Here is a 22050-nt window from a genome sequence, read left to right as displayed (position 1 = left end):
TGTAATTTAACATTGTGTTAATTTAAGTTGTTGTTAATATGTTGGGTTGTTCATTGAGGAGGGGCGAAGGTTCATGATTGTTGTTATTGTTGGTATTTTAGTATGGTTTGATATTGTTGTATAAATTCAAAATTTTCAATAAAAATCATTTAAGAAAAAAAAATAATATGTGTGTATGAGCGGGGGGGGGGGGGGGGACAATAAGTGGGAGAATGTCTGGCGCCAGGAGTGAGGGCCACCAAGCTAGCTGATCAGGCTAGCTTACGGAAGCATAGTGGGGGTGAGCAGATGATGTTAGACTTATCAAAGGGATCGATTTACATTGTGCTGTTACTAAAGGGGGAGGGGGAAAAAATATTCTGCTGATGAGGGAGGGACTGTTGCTGAGTGACAGAGAGGAGGACGGGGGTGGAGGCTGCCTGGGGCGGGGCGGTGGAGGAGCGGGTCGCGGGCTGAAAACTGGCCCAAGAAAGGTGATGGCTGATCGGAGAAGGGGGGGGGGAGCGATGACCCCTCCCCAACTAGGCTGATCACCTGGAATGTCTGAGGGCGAAATGGGCCGGTCAAGAGGGCACGCGTGTTCGCGCATTTGATAGGACTGGTAAAGGAGATACTACAGGTCGACAGGAGGTATGTGGAGACCCCAGAAGCAGGACTATTAAGGGAACGGCGGAGGCTACAGGCGGAGTTCGGCTTGTTAACCACAGGGAGGGCGGTGGAGAGCAGCTGAGAAAGGCATGGGGGGGGATTTAGGAGTATGGAGAGAAGGCCAGCAGAATGCTTGCACAGCAGCTTAGAAAGAGGGAGGCAGCCAGGGGGATAGAGAAAGTAAATGACGGAGATGGGAACCTGGTTGTTGACTCAGCAGGGGTGAATAACGTGTTTAAGGAGTTTTACAGTAGGCTGTATGGGTCGGAACCCCCACCGGGGCCAGAACGGATGAGGCACTTTCTATGGGGGCTGAATTTCCCAAAGGTGGACATGGAGCTGGGTAAAAGGGCTGGGGGCCCCAATCGGGTTGGAAGAGATAGCGGAGGATCTGAAGGCCATGCAGTTGGGTAAAGCCCCAGGGCCGGACGGGCACCCAGTGGAGTTCTATAAAACGTTCTCTGGGATGTTGGGGCCGTTGTTGATGAGGACATTCAATGAGGCAAGGGAAAGAGGGGTGCTTCCCCCAACGATGTCACAGGCCACGATTTCGCTGATCCTGAAGCGGGACAAGAACCCGGAGCTGTGTGAGTCCTACAGGCCAATATCCCTATTAAATGTGGATGCCAAAATGCTGACCAAAAGTTTGTCCTCTAGGATTGAGTTCCAGACGTTACTGGGGAGGATCAGACGGGGTTTGTTAAGGGAAGGCAGTTGGTGGCCAATGTAAGAAGATTGCTAAATGTGATCATGATGCCCCCGTAAGGTAGGGAGGTGGAGGTAGTGGTCTCAATGGACGCAGAGAAGGCCTTTGATCGAGTAGAATGGGCTGCATCGGGTGGTGCGACAGGGGTGCCCCCTTTCCCCACTGTTGTTCGCATTAGCCATAGAGCCGCTGGCAATTGCACTGAGAGCCTCAAGGGGCTGGAAGGGGCTGATCCGGGGGGTGGAGCACAGAGTCCCACTTTGTGCAGACGACCTGCTCCTGTATCGGACCCAGCAGAGGGGAAAGAAGAAATCATGAGCCTGGGGAATTTGGCCGGTTTTCGGGGTATAAACTAAATATGGGGAATAGTGAGATGTTTGCTGCCCAGGAGAGGCGACTGGGGGAGCTGCCGTTTAGGGTGGTAGGGAGAAGCTTTAGGTATCTAGGCATTAAGGTGGCACGGGAATGGGAACGGCTGCACAAACTAAATCTGGCCCAACTAGTAGACCAAATGAAGGATGATTTTCGGAGGTGGGACGCGCTCCCGTTGTCACTAGTCGGGAGGGTGCAGACTGTGAAGATGATGGTCCTCCCGAGATTCCTATTTGTGTTCCAGTGTCTCCCCATCTTTATTCTGCGGTCCTTTTTTAAACGGGTGAACAAAGTGATCACTGGCTTTGTATGGGTGGGCAGGACCCCACGAGTAAAGAGTGGGATGCTTGAGCGGAGCTGAGGAGAGGGCGAGTTGGCACTGCTAAACTTCAGTAACTACGATCGGGCGGCAAATATAGCCACGATCAGGAAGTGGGTGGTGGGGGGAGGGTCGGCATGGGAGCGTATGGAGGCAGCTTCATGTAAGGGCACCAGCTTAGGGGCATTGATAATGCTGCCTCTGCCGTTCTCGCCGGCACGGTACTCCACCAGCCCCGTGGTGGTGGCGGCCCTGAGATTCTGGGGGCAATGGAGTGGGCATGTGGGAGCAGAAGGAGCATCGGTTTGGTCTCCAATTTGTAATAATCATCGGAGATGGCGGAAAGCAGTGATTGAGAGGATGGGGGATATGTTTATAGAGGGGAGCTTTCATAGCTTGAGGGAGCTGGTGGAGAAATTTGGATTGGCATGGGGAAACAAATTCAGGTACCTGCAGGTGCGGGACTTCCTACGCAGGCAGGTTTCAAACTTCCCGCTCCTACCACCAAGGGGATACAGGACACGGTAGTTTCCAGAGGGTGGGTGGGAGAAGGGAGGGTCTCTCACATTTACAAGGAACTTATGGTGTCAGAGGAGATGCAGACTGGGTAGCTGAAGCGCAAGTGGGAGGAGGAGCTGGGAGGAGAGATGGAGGATGGGCTATGGGCGGACGCGTTGAGTAGAGTCAACGCGTCCACAACATGGGCCAGGCTCAGCCTGATACAATTCAAGCTCATTCACCGGGCTCACATGACAGTGGCCCGGATGAGCAGATTCTTTGGGGTGGAAGACAGGTGTGCAAAGTGTGCTGGAGAACCAGGGAACCATATCCACATGTTCTGGGCATGTCCGAAGCTTAGGGGATTTTGGCAGGGGTTTGCAGATGTATTGTCCACGGTCCAAGGGTGGCACTGAGTCCAGAGGTGGTGATTTTCGGGGTGTCAGAAGATCCAGTAATCCAGGAGGAGAAAGAGGCAGACGTTCTGGCCTTTGCTTCCCTGGTAGCCCGGAGATGGATACTATTAGCTTGGAGGGACGCAAAGCCCCCCAAAGTCGGTGACCTGGCTATCGGACATGGCTAGCTTTCTCTGTTTGGAGAAAATCAAGTTCGCCTTGAGAGGGTCACTGTTAGGGTTCACCCGGAGGTGGCAACCATTCGTCCACTTCTTTGCGGAAAATGAATCGTCAGCAGAAGGGGGGGGGGGAAGATTAGTTTAGCTTAGAGTAGGGGGTTAATAAAGGTGGGACCTGTAAGGGAGGGAGACGGCTTTTGCATTATGTTTATAGATTCATGTACATTGTTTATTGTGTTGTCGCTGTAAAACCAAAAAATACCTCAATAAAATGTTTATTTAAAAAAAACAGGGTAGATGGGAGTGTGTATGGATATTTTTTGTATAAACTTCGAGAAGGTATTCCACAAATTTCCAACCAAGACTGTTAGGGAAAAATTGAACCTTGTGGAATTGGAGGCAACTGAAGGAAGAGAACTAGTTTGAAGGTAGGAAATAAAAAGTGAGGATAATGGACTTTTCCATTTGGCAGAATGTGGCTAGTGGTGTTCCCCAGTGATTCATACTGAGGCCTTAGCTTGTCAGAATGTGTAGAAAGCACTGAGATGATTAATTACTGAACTCCAAGTTTGCTAATGGCAGGAAGTTAGGTAGCACAATAAACAATGCACATTGGAGCAGAAAGTTTCAACGGGACTATTTTGTGAGTAGGCAAAAAAGTGGCAGATGCAGTTTAACGTGGGAGTACAAGGGCCAGGATTCTCCAATCCCGTGGCCACGTCCTGACGCCGGCGCCAACCACTCTGGCGTCAACAGTCCCCGATAATGAGGAATGCTCTCCTTCCTAGGGGGGGCTAGGTCGGCGCCGGAGTGGTCCCCGCAGATCCAGCCGGCGCTGAATGGCCGGTGCGAGTTCGCGCGTGCGCGGAACAGCCGGCGTGATTCCGCGCATGCGCGTTGGTCCCTGTCTCTGCGCCGGCCCCCGGGCAATATGGCAGAGCTCCTACAGGGGCCAGCGCGGAGGAACATAAGCCCCTACGGAACTGGCGCACCCGCCGATCGGTTGGGCCCGATTGCAGGCCAAGCCACAGTGGAGGCCCCCCCGGGGTCAGATCCCCCCCCCGCCTCTCCCGCCCCTTCGAGGACGGCCCCCACAGACACAGCTTCCAGGTCCCATCGTGTGGGACCTGAGCAACCCACATGGGCGGGACTGGGCCGAACTCGGCAGCCACTCGGCCCGTCGATGCCCGGAGAATTACCGGGGGGGGGGGGGCCATTTTTAATGGCCCCCGACCGGCGCGGTGGCAATCCCGCGGGCGCCCGCGAATCGGCGCCAGAGAATCGGTAAGCCGGTAGTGGGGCCCGATTCTCGGGACAGCTGAGGTCAAGGATGCCCTGTTTGCAAGGGCAGCCGACAACATAAATTTTGACCTGGACCAAGCACAACAAGAGGCCCGGGCAGCAGGATTCTCCGCCATTGCCGGGATGCCCCAGGTCCAGGGGTAATAGATAGCACAGGTGTGGCCTTAAGCGCACCAGGTGGCCCAGGAGTGCCCTTCATCAACAGGAAGGGTTTCCGCTCCCAGAATGTCCAACACGTGTGCGACCACCACCTCAAGATCATACACGTGTGTGCACGCTTCTCCAGGGAGTGTGCACACCAGCTACATCCTGGGGCAGTCGGTGATCCCGGCATCTTCTAGGACTACCCCAGGGTGACTGGTTGTCTCTTGTGGGGATAATGACGCTAATACGGAGGCCGGAGACCCGATATAACAAGGCCCATGTGGCCACTGGGGCTGTCATTGAGTGGTACTTCAGACTGCTTAAAATGCGATTCCAGTGCCTAAACTGCTCACTGCTCTTGTGCTGCACTGCAGTACACCTCTTCGGGGGTTGCCCGCTTTGTGGTGGGTGGTCTGCTGTGATCTCCATAACCTAGCACAGCAGCGGGGCAATGTGCTGGAGGTGGAGGAGGAGGCACATGCAGCCTCTACACAGTCTCTACAGAGGAGGAGGACGATGAGGAGCCGGGGCTGGAGGACGTGTCCAGGGTGGAGCCAGGGGACCAGCTGGAGAATGGAGGACTGGCGGCGGTGAGGGTTCGGCATGCCCGGAGGACCAGGGAGACCTTCATTCTCACCCACTTCTCATGGGACATGTCTTCATCCATCATCTCTCTCCCTTTTCCCATTCCATCCACCGTCGTCCTCACCAGTGCATCCCCCACCTGGTCCACCTGATACTCCCCCTCCCTTACCCCTGACCATCCACCCACACAACCCACTACCCGCCCCATCATCCTATTCCATTTCCACATGGGTCTGTGTCAGCACTGCCAGCGGGTCAATGTACAAGGCAGGAAGGTGATGATAACCCGCTGTGAGCTTAGCTCTCGTGCTCTTCAATCTACGCCATAGTCTGACTTCTTTCTGTCTGGTGGCAGGGTGCTCACACCTACCACCTGCACATGGTATGTCTTGGGGGAGGGGGGGGGGGTCTAGGGCCAGCGAGCCGGTGACTGGGGGAGGGCAACCAGTAGAGGGGGGTACAAGCCAGACCGCAGTGCGGAATAACCTGATGGAGGCTTTACATGTTTCGTGTGTAACGTGTTTTAATGGTATACAATCGTGATCTCCAACTGTCCCTAGCCCCGATAGTGCCGCACCCCCCCCGCAGCGATCCTCAAACTGCTCAGCACTCCGTGCTCTACTGCTACATCGAGGTATGTTCCCAGGTTGCACATCAAAGGTGGAGGCAGCCTGTTGCTTCCCATGCCCTGTGGCATTTGAGGTCCTGGTGGGCATCCTCTGATGGGTCTGGGGCCGGAAGTCCCCGTCCGACTTGCCAGGGCCACAGGTTTTACTGTGCCACCCTGTTCCCCACGCTGACTTCGAGACTTGCCGTTGTCCAAGGTAGGGTGGCTCCGGGTTGGCCTCCTGCACCCCCTCCCGGTTGGTGCCGATAGAGCCCTGGGGATCACCTCGCGATGGAGGGGCAACTGCACTGAGGTCCCGATGCCCCTGCATCATTTTGCTCTACCAGCCCTGGCGGCTCCCCATTGTCTGCACTATGGTGTTGATGCCCTCAGCGATGCCTCTCTGTGACCGGGCCATGCTCTGCAGTGCCTCACCAATGTCCACCTGTGTCTGGGACACATTCCTCAGCAACCAGGACATGTCGGGCAGCAGGGTAGCATGGTGGTTAGCATAAATGCTTCACAGCTCCAGGGTCCCAGGTTCGATTCCCGGCTGGGTCACTGTCTGTGTGGAGTCTGCACGTCCTCCCCCTGTGTGCGTGGGTTTCCTCCGGGTGCTCCGGTTTCCTCCCACAGTCCAAAGATGTGCGGGTTAGGTGGATTGGCCATGCTAAATTGCCCGTAGTGTCCTAAAAAGTAAAGGTTAAGGGGGGGGTTGTTGGGTTACAGGTATAGGGTGGATACGTGGGTTGAGTAGGGTGATCATGGCTCGGCACAACATTGAGGGCCGAAGGGCCTGTTCTGTGCTGTACTGTTCTATGTTCTATGTTCTATGTTCTGGAGTGCCTTGGAAATGCCCACCTGAGAATAGGACATGCTCTGCTGTGCCTCGGCAAGGTCCACCTGAGACTGGAACGCGTTCTCCAATGACGGGACGTGCTTTGGAGCACCTTTGCAATGCCCACCTGAGAATGTGACATGCTCCGCAGCACCTCAGCAAGATCCACATGCGTCAAGGACACATTCCCCAGCAATTTGGACATGCTGCTGAGGCACTCAGCCATGGCCATCACTTACTGAGCAATGCCTTGGACATCATCACTAATGGTGCTGATGTCGTTCTCCAGGATCTCCACTGTGGTTGCCACCCTAGCAGTGTTGGCCTCGGTGCAATGCATTACCGGTGCCACCTCCTCTGCCCATAGTCTCTGGGACTCCTCCAATCAGCTATTGACCCGCTGGAGTGTCGCTGACATCCCCCTCTGAATTTCACGGCTGCACTTTTGTGTCTGCATCAGCTCCGGGATAGCTTGGTCCAGAGGCTCAACATCTGACTGGGACCCAGCTGGGTCCAGGGATGCAGCAGATCTCCTATTGCTGTCTCCCCTGTACATTCTTGCCTCCATTGTTGTGCATCTTCAACTGTGTGGTCCTCACCAGATTGTGTCCCAGAAGCCTGTCCACTACTTTAATCCACCGAGGTGTGTGTCTCTGCACTGGTGGAGGCTGGGGATGACAGGATGGTGGCATCCTCAGAGCTCTCCTTCGAGGTAATCCCTTGGGCACCGGGGGGGGGGGGGGGGGGGGGGGGAAGAAGATGAGCCAGCACTGCTAGCTGGAGATCCTGTGAGAGAATGGACATGTAGGGGGGAAGGACCATCATACTGGCATGAACAACACATCTGTGACATGACATCTGGGTGCGGACCGGTGGATACTTACTTCTGCGGCGCCAATATCGACATTGGTGTCAGATCTGTCCTCCACTGCAACCGCCGAGGCCCATTCCACAAAGGGGGTGATGGTTCTGATATCCTGCACCCTGCTATCCGTCTGGGCCCTCTCCGGTCGGTTATGACCAACTTCCCTGTGGGGACACAGCCAGGGGATTGTGAGCGGCACGCTGCATGCTTCGCAGTGGGGGAGGGGCATGGCGGGGGACAGGCATTACAGGGACAGGCTTCGGCACCACAGCTGGGTGTGGGTGGGGTATGCTGGTGGGTGCCAGGGTGTGTTAGGGCATGGCGCCACATCAGGGTTGGGGAGGGGAGGTACAAAGTGCAGGGTTATAGGGTTATTGTGTGGGGGGAGGTTCCGGGGTGTTGACAGGCGGCATGGTGTCATGGGCCCGCTGCCACCTCATTTGTGTGTCCATGTGGAGGTAGTTTTGCTTCTTACGGCACAGGGTGGCAGTCCTCCTGCTGACACTCCTCGAGCTGACGGCCACTGCTCCTGCCACCCAGGCTGCGGTGGCTTCCCTGTAGCTGACTCTCTGACCCCTTTGGGGGAACAGGGTATCCATTCTGGACTCCCATTAAGTCCATCGGTCTGGCCAGGTCGGTAACCCCGGATTGTGAAGCTGGTCAGCATTGTGGCATGGCTGCATCCTGTCTGGGGTTTGCTCTGTGGGATCGGTTTAAGAGCTGCTTTCCCTCGTTAGTGGGGAGCTGCCAAGCATTTGCGGCAAATCAGCTACCGGCCTAGCCTTTTCTGGCATGAAACTTGTGGGGCTACATTAAGTGACCTAATTAACATTAGATCCCGCTGACGGCTTCGGGTCAGCTGTCGGGAAACACCCGGCTGCTCCTGGTCCCCACAACATTGAGAAACGTTTCCGTTAGATCGTGCCCTCTGTTTCTCTCCACAGTTGTGGCACAATCTACTAACCAATTCAGCCTTTTCTGTACTTTACCTCTGATGTCTTTGTCTAACCTGAATGCTCGTTAGTTATATGTTCACATAACTCCTTTCACATCTACAGAGAATCCCAATGGGCTTCACAGCCAATGATTCCTTCTGAAATTACAACAGTGCCTACAGTTCAAAACCTACTATTGGCTGTGAAATGCTTTGAGCTGTCCAGTAGCTGTGAAAAGCTCAATATAAACGCAAGTCTTTTAAAATACAGCCATTGCTGTTCTGGGACAAAAGGAGCAGCCAATTTTCAACGTCCCACACACAGGAAATATATTAAATGACCAGGTAATTTGCCTTAACTAGTTAAGGGATACATGTTGCTCAGAAAACAGGAAGAACTCACTGTTCTTCTTTGAATAATGTTAGAAGGGCTGGAATTCTCCGGCCGTTTGCTGACAGAGGGATCCTCTGGTCCCGCCAACAACGCACCCCCCCCCCCCCCCCCCCCCCGCCCGGCGCGGGTTTCCCAGTGGCATTGGGTGGCTTCAATGGAAATTCCCATTGACAGCAACGAGAGCAGAGAATCCCGCTGCCAGCGAACGGCGCGCCACCCCCCACTAACAAGAGACATGCGGCTGGGACGCCGGAGAATCCCGCCCATGATCTTTTACATCCATTTGAGCAAGCAGAGAAGGGTCTCGGTCCAATATCGCATCCGTAAGTCAACAAGCTGTGATGGTGCAGCAGCACAGCTGTACTGCATTGAAGTGTTGACTGAGATTGTGTCATCTGGTCTTTAGTGTGGTTTGACTTCTAATATCCTTATTTAGTGAAAACATTGTTTGCAAAACAAGTTAGGCTGACACGTAAAGGAAGGATGAGGTTAATGGGTTTAATTTATTTGCTTGTTTTTATGATGTAGGAGAAGAGCAGTGAGCAAAAGTATTTTTTATATGTTGCATATTATTTTGCATCCACTGTAAGTAATCAGTTGAGGAAAAGATAACCTAGAAGGAATACTATAAGGACACAGGACAAAGTCACTGTACATCATCAAACAAAGTGTTTCTCAAAGGCTAGGCTGTTTTGAATGCATCACAACACAATTCTGTTCTGAGAGTGAAATAATGTCAATCATGACCAACCAGTCCATTCTGTTCGGAAGCGCCACCTTTTGTATAAGACATTATTACAAAGCCCGGCTTACCCTTCAAGCGAATGTAAAAGATTCCATGACACTATTTTGTGGAAGAAACTGGACCTTCTCCCCAGTGACCTGGTCAATGTTTATTCCTTAATAAACACCTAGGAACTGTTAACAACAGTTAACAACATGGGCAGCATGGTAGCATGGTGGTTAGCATAAATGCTTCACAGCTCCAGGGTCCCAGGTTCGATTCCCGGCTGGGTCACTGTCTGTGTGGAGTCTACACGTCCTCCCTGTGTGTGCATGGGTTTCCTCCGGGTGCTCCGGTTTCCTCCCACAGTCCAAAGATGTGCGGGTTAGGTGGATTGGCCATGCTAAATTGCCCATAGTGTCCTAAAAAAAAAGTAAGGTCAAGGGGGGGTTGTTGGGTTACGGGTATAGGTGGGTGATCATTGCTCGGCACAACATTGAGGGCCGAAGGGCCTGTTCTGTGCTGTACTGTTAGAAATATGGTGAGATGCAGTAAAGTAGGAGGAGGTTCATAAGGACTATAATAGAACATAGAGTGCAGAAGGAGGCCATTTGGCCCATCAAGTCTGCATGCCCCACTTAAGCCCTCACTTCCACCCTATCCCCGTAACCCAATAACCTCTCCTAACCTTTTTGGTCACCAAGGGCAATTTATCATGCCCAATCCACCTAACCTGCACGTCTTTGGACTGTGGAAGGAAACCGGAACACCCGGAGGAAACCCACACAGACACGGGGAGAACGTGCAGACTCCGCACAGACAGTGACCCAGTGGGGAATCAAACCTGGGACCTTGGTGCTGTGAAGCCACAATGCTATCCACTTGTGCTACTATGCTGCCCAACATAAGGACCAGCATCGATCTGTTGGTCCATAATGACTTGTTTCTGTGCTGTATAATTCTATGTGATAATGGGGGCAATTTTCAATTTATTGCTAGAGCATAAACCAACACAAAATAAAGGGAGGGAAATTAGGGGAATTCCATAATAGGTATTCCCATCCAGATTTTCTTCCCAACTATAAATTGAAGTTGATCGAAAATAATTTTAAAATCTTGGCTTCAAGTTCCTCGGGTTTGCATATAATAATGGTTTGGTTTTAAAAGGAGTTGGTCAGAGAATTTAAAGTTTTTATTTGATTTTGTTTTCAGTGCAATAATGACAGTTGTGTTTTGTGCTGTATCCATCAGGTTGATGATTTCCTCCAAACGCTGATAAATTACAATAAAGAACATATCCCTGAAAATTCATTGAAAGTAGCGAAAGAACAATATCTACAGGACCCAGATTTCAACCCTGATCTGGTTCGCACAAAGTCATTTGCAGCATCAGGTCTCTGCGCCTGGGTTATTAACATCATTAGATTCTATGAGGTGAGAGATATTTTTTAACCAGCATACCGCTGTTTCAGTACTTTGAAACAAGTATTTCATTGGCAGAAAAAATATTCATGCATAAAATAATAGTAATTATTAGCTTATTTTGAATTATGTAATTATGAACGTATGAGAGTTTGTCTGTCATGTATCTCAATTTTTTCTCCCATCTATTAATTAAATAATTTAGACAGTCTGTGGCTGTCGGGAAAGCAGTTCTATATAAACTTAATTATATTGTCCCAACAGTAAACTACAAAAACAGTTTTGTTGAGCGAGTAAATTGCAGATTTTTTAGTGATAATTTGAAAAGCTCTCTCGATTCAAACGTTGTGCCTTTGGGTTGGAAATTTTAAAATATCTCTTCATTATTCAGAAGAGAGGAAAAAAACAGGTAACTACTGATTCATTAGTTATGGGAGGTTAATGGAATCCATCTTCAGGCACTTGGCAGGTGCCACTTGATCAAAGAGAGTCAATATGGATTTGTGAAGGCTGTGTCATGTTTGACTAATCTACTTGAATACTTTTGAGGAGGTAATTAACAGATGGTTGGAAGGAAAACATCTGAATGTTGCCAATATGAATTGCTGGAATGCATCTGATAAAGCTTTCCAATAGAGATTATTTAAGGTACCCATGGGCAGGGTTGGTAATTCAATGGAAGATGGCTGTGGGGCGGGGTTTGGTGGCAAAGTGCTCATTCTCTGATCGGGGCACTGTGACAAGTGGTGCCCTCTAGGTGTCTGCATTAGTGTCTAAGCTCTTCATTCGATATATAAATGGTTTGGAATGAAAACATTGTGAGTTGTAAAGCCTAGTTTGGACATAATGGGCTGGATTCTCCCAAAATGGGACTATGTCCCCATGCCGGCGTAAAAACGCTGGGGTTTTACTCTGGAGTTTCCTTCAACAAAGATCAGCTAATTCAATGCCCTGCAGGGGGCTAGCAGGGACCCGGAGTAATTCACGTAGCTTTAGCTGTGGATACGGGCCCCCGCACTTCCGGTTTTGAGTCCATGCATGCGCACAGCGGCGGCCTACAGCGGCCGTGCCGAGAGCCATGGCGGACTTGGACCGCGGAGGCAGACTGAAAACTTAGACACCCCCGATCAGCCGCGCCCAAGAATCTGACCGCGTGGATATTAACCCCGGCCACCTAAAAGGCCCCTCCCCGGTGTCCGATCCGCCCGCCCCCCCACCAAGGCGACCAAGGACTGAATCCGCAGCCGCCAAGTGAGCATCCTGACTGGCAATAGGTGGTTAGAACCACGCTATCGGGAACTCGGCCGGTCAGGAGCAGAGGATCACTGGGCAGGCCTCTGTCAATGGGCCCCCAGCCGCGCGACATACTCCGCGATGACATCGATTCTCTGGTCCCAGAGAATCACCGGGCACAATTTCAGCATGAAATTGGATTCTCCACCCCCGCACCGAACGCTATTTCGGCACGGGGCTGCGGAGAATCCAGCCCAATAAGTTTGGAAGGATGGTGGGTTGTGTAGATGGGAGCAAGAACTGTAAAAGGGGCATGGGCAAACTAATTCAAAGTTAAAACCTTGGCAGATAGATTAAAGTGGGCAAGTGTCATTCACCGTGAATTAGAGAAAGACAGATTGGTTTTCATTACGAGACACTAAGAGCTGTGGAGAAGCAAAGGGATGTAGCTGTTCATGTGCACAGAATACTCAACGCTAGTGCACAAGTACAAAACATTATCACAAAAGTGAATATGATGTTACCATTTATCTGAAGTGGACTGGAATACAAAAATGAGGATGTGGTGCTTCATTACAGAGGTTAGGTCAAACCCCATCTGCTGCACTGTATTTAGTTTGGGGCACTGATCCTCAGGAAAGACGAACTGGCCTTAGTGAGGGTCAAGTGCAAATTCACCAGAATCATACCAGACATTAAAGGGTTAAATTATGAGAACAGGTTGCATGAAATTGTCTTTGTTTATTCTCTTGAGTGTACAAGTTGGAATAGGTCTTCCATCTCATAACATGATGGTTGTGCCAGCGTGGTCAACACTGCATTAAGCGTCGCCTGGTGTGACTTAGGAACCCCACTTTGGCATGGCAATCAGAGCAACGTTTACTCAGAGGAAATCAGAGGGCTGAGAAGATGAACATTTCTCTGGTCATTGTTTTTATCGGCCATTCCTTGACCAGCTGAACTTTTAATTTCTGTTTGCTTCTTCGATGCCTCTCCAGTTAACCTTGAACACTCACGGGCATTAGTAACTGTCTCCAGTTGTCACTGTCAATGTTGCCATCTTCATATCTTGTGTGCAGCTGTTGTTGTAGTGGAGATATGGACGGCCAGGAGGTTGGGACCCAGTGGTCAATTCGCTGTACAGAAGGTCTTCAGGTATACGGCTGTCATCCATCTGAAGAATGTGCTTGAGGCAGCACAACTGTCATTGGCTTGGCAATGAGTATATTCTGATGGTATTGGCATATTCCAGGAACTCTGAATTGGTAACCTTGTCCTGTTAAGAGGTGTTAAGAATACATCGGAGTTAGAAAAGGTGGAAACTGCTCAGGCTTTTCTCCTGCCCAGCACATGTTATCCAGGTCTCACAATTGTGAAGGGGTGCGCTGAGGAGACTGATTTGATAGAGTTTGGTGTTCTCAGTCAGGTTGCTTTTGTTCCATACTCTCTTACTCAGCTTGGACATAACAACTGCAGCTTTTGTGATACGTGTGTTGATTTCAGCATCGAACAACAGATTGTTGATGATTGTGGAGCCTAAATATGTGAAACGATCAACAATTTTCAGCATTGCAGTGTCAATGCTGATGGATGCAGTATGGCAACATCCTGGATCATGATGTTCATCTGCCTGATGCTGATGGTCAAACCAAACTCTTTACAGGCATAAAAGCGAATTCTGTTTGTCGCTGAAGATGTTCCTCAGTATAGAATGCTAGTGCAGCATCATCAGCATTGAGCAACTGTCCGATGAGGACTCGGCACACCTTTGTCTTGAATCTTAGGCGAGCAAGGCTAAACAGCTCATCTTCCAGTCCTTAAACCACACTGGGATCCAGGGGAGATGCTTTCAGGCTCTGCAGTCTGACAAGGGCAACATAGGCAAATATCATACATTCAGTAGGGATTTCCCTCGATAGTTGTTAGAATGATGGTGGTCACCCATTTGCTTGTACAGGATCACAATCTTTGCATCACACATATCCTGGGTCACTGTCTACCCCATGCAGCAGAGACATGGGGGGATTCTCCGCCTCGCTTTGCCAACAACGCGGATTGCGATTGGGTGTCCGGCCAAAATCGAGGTTCGAGCTGGGCGCTGAACCGACCGCTATACGCCGCTGGCGGTGGAATCAGTGGCACCGTGTGCCCGTCCGCCAGTGGGAGGGTAATTAGTGGACCTGGCACCAGAGTCAACATCTGGACCTTTGTTCATGGCAAGCAAGTCAATATCTTAGCTATGTTTCTCCACTGTGGGTTCTATATTCAGTTCTGTCGTGGCAGTCAGTCTTTCTATGTCGTCCAAAGCTTTTTCGGGGGCTGCGTTCTACCTCGAGTACAACTCGAGGTAGTGTTCCACCCAACTCAACAACTGTTTATTATAGTCGGCCATGAGCTCCCCAAACTTTGTTTACAATGGATCCTTTCTCTTGCTGACAGACCCGTTCCCTCTTTGGTACCTTCTTACGTACCCCTAGCATTCTATGTGTCAATAGATACCTGGATGTTCTGGCAAAATTGAAACCAGTAGTTACTGGGACACCAGCTATCAATCTGTTGAACTTTACTTTGAACAGCTCTAAGTGATTCAGAGACTCCATGCATGGATCTCTCTTTTAATTAATGAGACCAGTGAGCTTGGCTTCAATGACATGCCATGTCACAGTGACATTAGCCTTGAACCAGTCAGCACTGCACTATCGTAGATGGATTTGGATTTGATTTATTGTCATGTGTACCGAGATACAGTAAAAAGTATTGTTCTGCATACAGTTCAGATAGTCGTTCCATACATGAAAAAACATCAGACATACATAAATACACAATGTAAACACACAGGTAAGCATACAAAGTGCAGTACTACTCAGTAGAGAAGATGTGTGAGGATATCAGTTCAGTCCATAAGAGGGTCATTCAGGAGTCTAGTAACAGCAGGGAAGGAGCTGTGTTTGAACCAGTTAGTGCGTGTTCTCAGACTTTTGTATCTCCGCCCAATGGAAGAAATAATAATCCAGATGGGAAGGGTTCTTTGATTTTGCTTCCCGCTTTCCCAAGGAAGTGGGAGGGTCCCATGGAAGTGGGAGGTGTATATAGAGTCAATGGATGGGAGGCGGGTTCGCTTGATGGACTGGGCTGTGTTCATGACTCTCTGAAGTTGCTTGTGTTCTTGGGCTGAGCAGTTGCCATACCAGGCTGTAATGCAGCCAGATAGGATGCTCTCTAAGGTGCAGCTGTAAAAATTAGTAAGAGTCAATATGAACATGCCAAATTTCCTTCATTTCCTGGGGAAGTATTACCACTTTCTTGGTCGTAGTGTCAACGTGGGTGGATCAGGACAGATTGATGGCCAAGTGCACACCGAGGAATTTGAAGCTGTCAACCATCGCCACCTAGGCACCATTGATGCAGACACTTTGTGTGCAATACTTTGCTTCCTGAAGTCTGTGACCAGCTCCTTAGTTTTGCTGACATTGAGGGCGAAATTGTTGTTGTTACACCACTCCACTAGGTTTTCTATCTCCCTCCTGTACTCTGATTCATCGTTGTTCGAGATCCGATCCACTACGTTTGTGTCATCAGCAAACTTGTAGGTGGAGTTGGAGCCAAAGGTTTGCCACACAGTCGCGTGTGTATAGTGAGTATAGAAGGCAGCTAGGTACGCAACCATGTGGGGCCCCGTTATTGATGACTATCGTGGAGGAGTTGTTGTTGTTTATCCTTACTGATTGTGGTCTATGGGTCAGGAAACCGAGGACGCAGTTGCGGAAGGAGAAGCCAAGTTCTAGGTTTTGGAGTTTTGATATGAGGTTGTTTGGGATTTTGCTGTTGTCAATGAATAGGAGTCTGATGTAGGAATCCTTGTTGTTGAGATGCTCCAGGGATGATGTAGGGCCATGGAGATGGTATTTCTTGTGTTCCATTTCACGTTTGCACACTGTGCAAAACAAAGCTCCTGTTCAGACGAGTCGAGGAACTACTGTTTTTTATCTTGGTGGGCAGTCTGGTTGACATTGATAACTTTTAAAAAAACTTCAGAGGTTGCATCCTCATATTGGTGGACATCAAGGAATGATATGTATCATTATCAGCATTGTAATAGCTGCATGAATTAAGAATGCTGTTCAGGGAGTCATATTTGGTGATGGTCAGATCAAGCTGGTTCCTATGCCCTAATCTGAAATGTCTTTAGGACACCTTATGAAAGAAAGGGTTAGTTACCCAAAGTTTGTGATGATGCCAAATCTCTGTCCATTCTCATTTTCTTTCCCAGGAAATGATGTCTAAGGCAGGAGAATCATGCACCGTAGTCCAAACCCATTCTTGCATTGAAGTTCCCCAGTAGGTAAAGGTATCCTGACTGACATTCTACTGATAGAATGTCAAACTCACCATAAAAGCTGATAAAGATTATATGTCCAGCGACGCTGGAATCGCGAAACGCGATGTGGTGGAGAATTGCACGTGTGACGAAAATCGTGGCCGGCTTGGGCACCTGATGGATTGCCATGCTCCAGTGCCTCGATAGCGACGTCAATGCATTCTATTTCGCACATTGAGCAAACGCCATTGGCATATCATTAACGGGCCCAATCCGGTATTCTCCTAGGCCTCTGCGATGCTCCACCTCTGCTAGGAGGAACTACTGATGCCGATGTCCACTTGTGGTTTTAAAAGTCGGGAAACAGGCGCATGGCAGCTGGGAGAGAGGATATCGGTCACTTTCCCAGAGACATGGCCATGGGCTGCTTGTCCTGCCGCTGGAAAGGCTGGTGGGGGGTATCTACGAGGGACCGGGGTGGGAGTAACAGGGGGTGACCAGGGGATGAGCCTTTGAGTTGGCAATGGCAGCCTTCTCCACCATATACTCCAGGATTTAGAAAAAAAAGTTAAAGGGGGGAGTTAGGAATTCGATAATAGTTAATAGTTGCATTTGCTGCATATTTAGTTATACTTATTGTTATCAATAAAAATTAACTGTGTTTAAAATTATAAACCTGATAGGGTTCAGAGTATACTTATTGGGCAGCCAAAGACTAGAGACTTTGGGCATTTTTTAAGAATTATTTGTTAATTTCAATTGTGTTGTGACCCCGGTTCAAGTGGGCCTGGAATTGACGTGCACTAATTCAGGGGGTCATAACATAATTTGGGGGCTCATCCAGGATCTTTGGTACAGTAGACAGCGACGTTTTGGATACAGTATAAATTAAGTAGAGGGACCAGATTGGTAGTAGAATAATAGGATGACTGGAGGCTGCTAAGGTTTTTCTTCAGGTGGACGACTTACCTTTGGTTTATTTACAAGGGCTTCAAAAATACATGCTAATCGAATTGTCAGGTAAATTGAAAACTGAGGTGCCAGCTAAAACTAGGAAGGCAGATATGCACAATATATTGGTTAAATGCTTGGGTCTGTTAGAAACACAGGAGTGCAAACAAGTAGTGTAGCATCAAAGACATTTTCTGGCGGGGAAATGGGCTGGAGAGAATTTGGTTGCAGTTCGAACACGAGAGGGAATTTTTAAAAATGGGGGAAAAAATGGAAATGCAGCAAAAAGAAATGGAAATTGGAATTAGAGAGTGTGGAAAAAGAGAAAGAGAGAGAGTTCCAGCTTAAGGCATTGAAAATTAAAATGGAGCCAACAACAGCTAGAGGAGAACGGAACCCGAGAACGGAACCTAGTGGCAATATGTTTAAATTTATACAGGCTATCCCAAAATTTGAAGAAAGGGAAGTCTAAACCTTTCTTAGGGCATTTGAGAAAATAGCAACTTAAATGGAGTGGCTGAAAGAAAAGTGGACATTACCTATGCAAAGTAAATTGAAGGGGCGGGCACAGGAAGTATATGCTCCCCTATCAGAGGAGGTGTCTAATGATTATGATAAGGTCAAAAAGGATATTCTGGGTGTAGATGAATTAGTTCCTGAGGAAAGTGTTTCGGAATTTAAGGAGACAGCTGGGGTAGACGTATGCTGAATTTGAAAGTTGTTATGGACCTGGGTTTCGAGAACCCCAAAGTGTATCATGGAGTTCACCTGACCCACAACTTTTAATAGATTGTGGTATGGGGAGCAGACGGCCCACTCTACAGGTGTGGTACAGCAGAAATGGAAAAGTATTTTTTTAAGCAAAACAATGTTTATTCTATGAACTCAAGTTAACCTTATTAAAACATACAGTTAACATCTTAGCAACCATCAATTCAAATACAACCCCCAAAGAATACAACACTAAGTAATTCTTACTTACATTTCTCTACGCCTCGGCATTTCTCTTTAAAGTCAGATACTTTAGTTCAATCTGAACACAGAGTCCCTTGTAATTTTCCAACGCAGGAGCATTGGTTATCACAGCTTTCAGGCAGTTAAATGACTGTTGAAAGTCTGCTGTCCATTGAAATCTTCGACGTTTCTGCAGCAAGTCCATCAGTGGAGCAACCACGGGACAAACATTTTTCACATTCTTCGATCAAATCCACTCATGCCAAGAAATTGCATTATTTCCCTTCGTCTTGAGGGTATCGGAAACTCCTCAATAACTGTTGGTTTCACATCCTGTGTGACCATTTGACCCTGTCCGATTCTATGGCCAAGGAAAGTGACTTGGGCTTTTCCAAATTCACTATTGGCAAGGTTTATCACCAGACCCACCTCCTGAAGTTGATCGAATAACTCCATCAGATGTTTTAAATGTTCTTTCGATGTCTGGTTGAAAATTACCAGATGTATACCGCACAATTGGGGAATCGTGAAACAACCTTGTTAGTTAACCATTGAAATGTGGCTGGGGTGTTTTTCACGCCAAATGGCAGAACTTTGAATTGGTATATACCATCTGGAATCACAAAAGCTGTAATCTCCTTCGCCCTTTTAGATAAAGGTACCTGCCAGTAACCTTTAAATAAACCCAGTTTGGAAATAAAAGCTGATTGTCCCACTTTCTCAATGCAATCCTCCAAATGTGGGATAGAATAAGAGTATGTTCTTGTAACTGCATTAACCTTTCTATAGTTCACACACAACCGTTGGGTACCATCTGGTTTAGGTACCATCACCATGGGTGAACTCCATTGGCTGCAACCCACTTCAATTATGCCATTTTTAAGCACACTCTCAATCTCTTTGTTAATCTGTGTCAATGTTAAAGGGTTAAGCCTATATGGATGTTGTTTGATTGGAACAGCATTTCCCACATCTAAATCATGTATAGCCATTTTAGTATTTCCCAATTTATCTCTACAAACTTGCCCACATGATATCGATAACTCTTTCAGGTCAGTCCGTTTTCCCTCTGGAAACAATGTATACCAATTTTTAAGAACATCCTCATTTTCCAATTTAATTTGAGGTATGTCAAATTCCTGTCATCTGGATTTGGTTCGTCACTTTGAGTTAGAATCATTAAAACCTCCTCCTTTTTCTCTCCTTCCCTTTCAAAGTACCTTTTCAGCATATTCACATGACACACTCGGTGAGTCTCCCTTCTATTTGGTGTTTTTAACCACATAATTCACCTCACTTAATTTCCTTTCAATCTGATAAGGTCCACAAAACCTTGCTTTTAAAGGTTCACCTACCACTGGTCAGAACACTAAAACTTTATCTCCACTGGCAAAATTACGAACATTGGATTTCTTGTCCGCTACCCACTTCATCACATTTTGTGCAACTTTAAATGTTGTCTCGCCAGTTCACCTTCTCTATTTAATTGTTCCCTAAAATTTGACACGTAAAGCAATAATGTAATTTCCGATTTCTCATTCACCAATTTTTCCTTAATCAATTTAAGTGGTCTTCTTACCTCATGACCAAAAATTAGGTCAAAAGGACTGAAATTGGTTGACTCATTAGATGCATCCCTAATTGCAAACAGTACGAGTGGAATTCCTTTATCCCAATCCTCTGGATAATCATAACAATAAGCCCTCAACATTGTCTTTAATGTCTGATACCACCTTTCTAATGTTCCCTGCGATTCTGGATGGTACGCAGTTGATTTAAATTGTTTTATTCCAAAGCTATCCATAACTTCTTTGAATAACCTTGAGGTAAAATTTGATCCTTGATCTGATTGTATTTCTGTGGGTAGTCCATATCTAGTAAAGCATTTAAGTAACTCTCCACAATCTTTTTAGCTGTAATATTACATACTGGAATGGCCTCTGGAAACCTAGTAGACACATCCATTATAGTCAAAAGATATTTATTCCCACTTATCGTTTTGGGAAACGGTCCTACACAATCAATTAGGACCCTTGTAAAAGGTTCCTCAAATGCTGGAATGGGTATTAAGGGCACTGGTTTTATCACTGCTTGAGGTTTCCCTATCACTTGACATATTCGTCCTTCAACACTTCAGTTGTCTGATTTTCCACTGGCTTATCAACCACAGTAGGCATCACTCCCTCTTGCGATCCAGCTATATCATTACCCAAGATAAACTGTATCCCTGGACAAGATAGTTTCTCTATTACTCCTACTACCACTTCACCACTCTTCACTGGACTTTCCAACCTTACCTTATATAATGAAACACTACTCCTCTCACTCTGAATTCCACATATTACCACCTTTTCTGGCAGCATTCTTCCTAAATTACATAACTCCTCGTCTCTTACCATTAAAGATTGACTAGCTCCCGCATTTCTTAAAATTGTGACTTCTTTACCTGCTCCTCCTGATACACGTGAATAAACTAGTATATTACAGTGAAAACATTTGAAACTTTCCATGTCTCTTCCACCCTCCTTGATTTCTTTTTTTAATCTGAGGTACACTCTCCTTATTATCTCCCATCAGATCACCTTTACCTTTACCACTTGAGCATTTCTCATGTCCCTAGTTTCTATCCCTCACAGGCTGAAACTGATGTCGGAAACCAAGCTTTGATTTATGATCATCTGCCATTTCTGCTGCTAATCTCACAGCTTTAACCCTCTGCTGTTCCACATGAGTTCTCAATACATCAGGAATTTAATTTTTAAACTCCTTCAAAAGTATAATTTCTCGGAGAGCTTCATACGTTTGATCTATTTTCAAAGCCCTTCTCCACCTATCAAAATTCCTGTTTGCGCCTTTCAAATTCCATGTATGTTTGACCAAATTCTTTCCTTAAACTTCTAAACTTTTATCTGTAAGCTCAGGCACTAATTCATATGCACCTAAGACGGATCTTTTCACCTCCTCATACGTCCCAGATACCGCCTCCGGTAGTGATGTAAACACTTCACTAGCCCTACCTATCAGCTTTGTTTGAATTAGTAATACACACATGTCCTGTGGCCAATTCATTTGTTTAGCTACCTTCTCAAAAGAAATGAAAAAGGCTTCTACCTCCTTCTCATCAAACCTTGGCAATGCTTGGACATATTTAAATAGATTCCCACCAAGCCTTCGACTTTGATGCTCTTTCTCACTATCCTCATCACTATCCACCAACTGTATGTTTCCCGTTACGTCTGCCAATTTTAACTGACTGTCATGTTTCTTGGCCATTTTCTAAAGTTCAAACTCTCTCTCTATCTTTTTCCCCGATCTGTATCTCCCTTTCTCTTTCTTTTTGTTCTGCTCGGGCTCTTCCTTCTTTTCTCCTTTCTTCTCTTTCCTTTTCTTTTTCCTCTCTATCTCTTTCTTTTTCCTCTCTTTCATATTCAAGCTGCTTTAATTCTTTCTCATGTTCCATTTGTTTAATTTGTAACTGTATTTTTGCCATTTCCAATGAGTCAAACTGTATCTCAGGCAACTTTAAATGCTTAGCCACCGCCAAAATTACCTTATCGTTTCGCATTTTGTCAGGTAATGTTAACTGCAATGTTTTTGCCAAATCTAACAGTCTGCTTTTAGTCTCTGTACATAAGGTACTGCGTGTGACTGTCTCCACCCCC

The 22050-nt window shown here is 47.6% G+C and overlaps 1 protein-coding gene across 2 annotated transcripts in view; it reads left to right on the top strand.

Annotated features, from left to right (window-relative positions):
* Window positions 1-22050, top strand: part of LOC119966149 (dynein heavy chain 11, axonemal-like) — a 622669-nt gene that overhangs the window by 428808 nt on the left and 171811 nt on the right. For both annotated transcript variants that reach the window (XM_038797431.1, XM_038797432.1), the window contains one exon: window positions 10762-10944. In XM_038797431.1, coding sequence (XP_038653359.1) covers window positions 10762-10944 — 183 coding nt within the window. The remainder of the gene's footprint in view (window positions 1-10761; window positions 10945-22050) is intronic.

This window comes from Scyliorhinus canicula, chromosome 5 (genome assembly GCF_902713615.1).
Source record: "Scyliorhinus canicula chromosome 5, sScyCan1.1, whole genome shotgun sequence".
NCBI lineage: Eukaryota > Metazoa > Chordata > Chondrichthyes > Carcharhiniformes > Scyliorhinidae > Scyliorhinus > Scyliorhinus canicula.
This window is presented reverse-complemented; position numbering and strand designations above follow the sequence as displayed.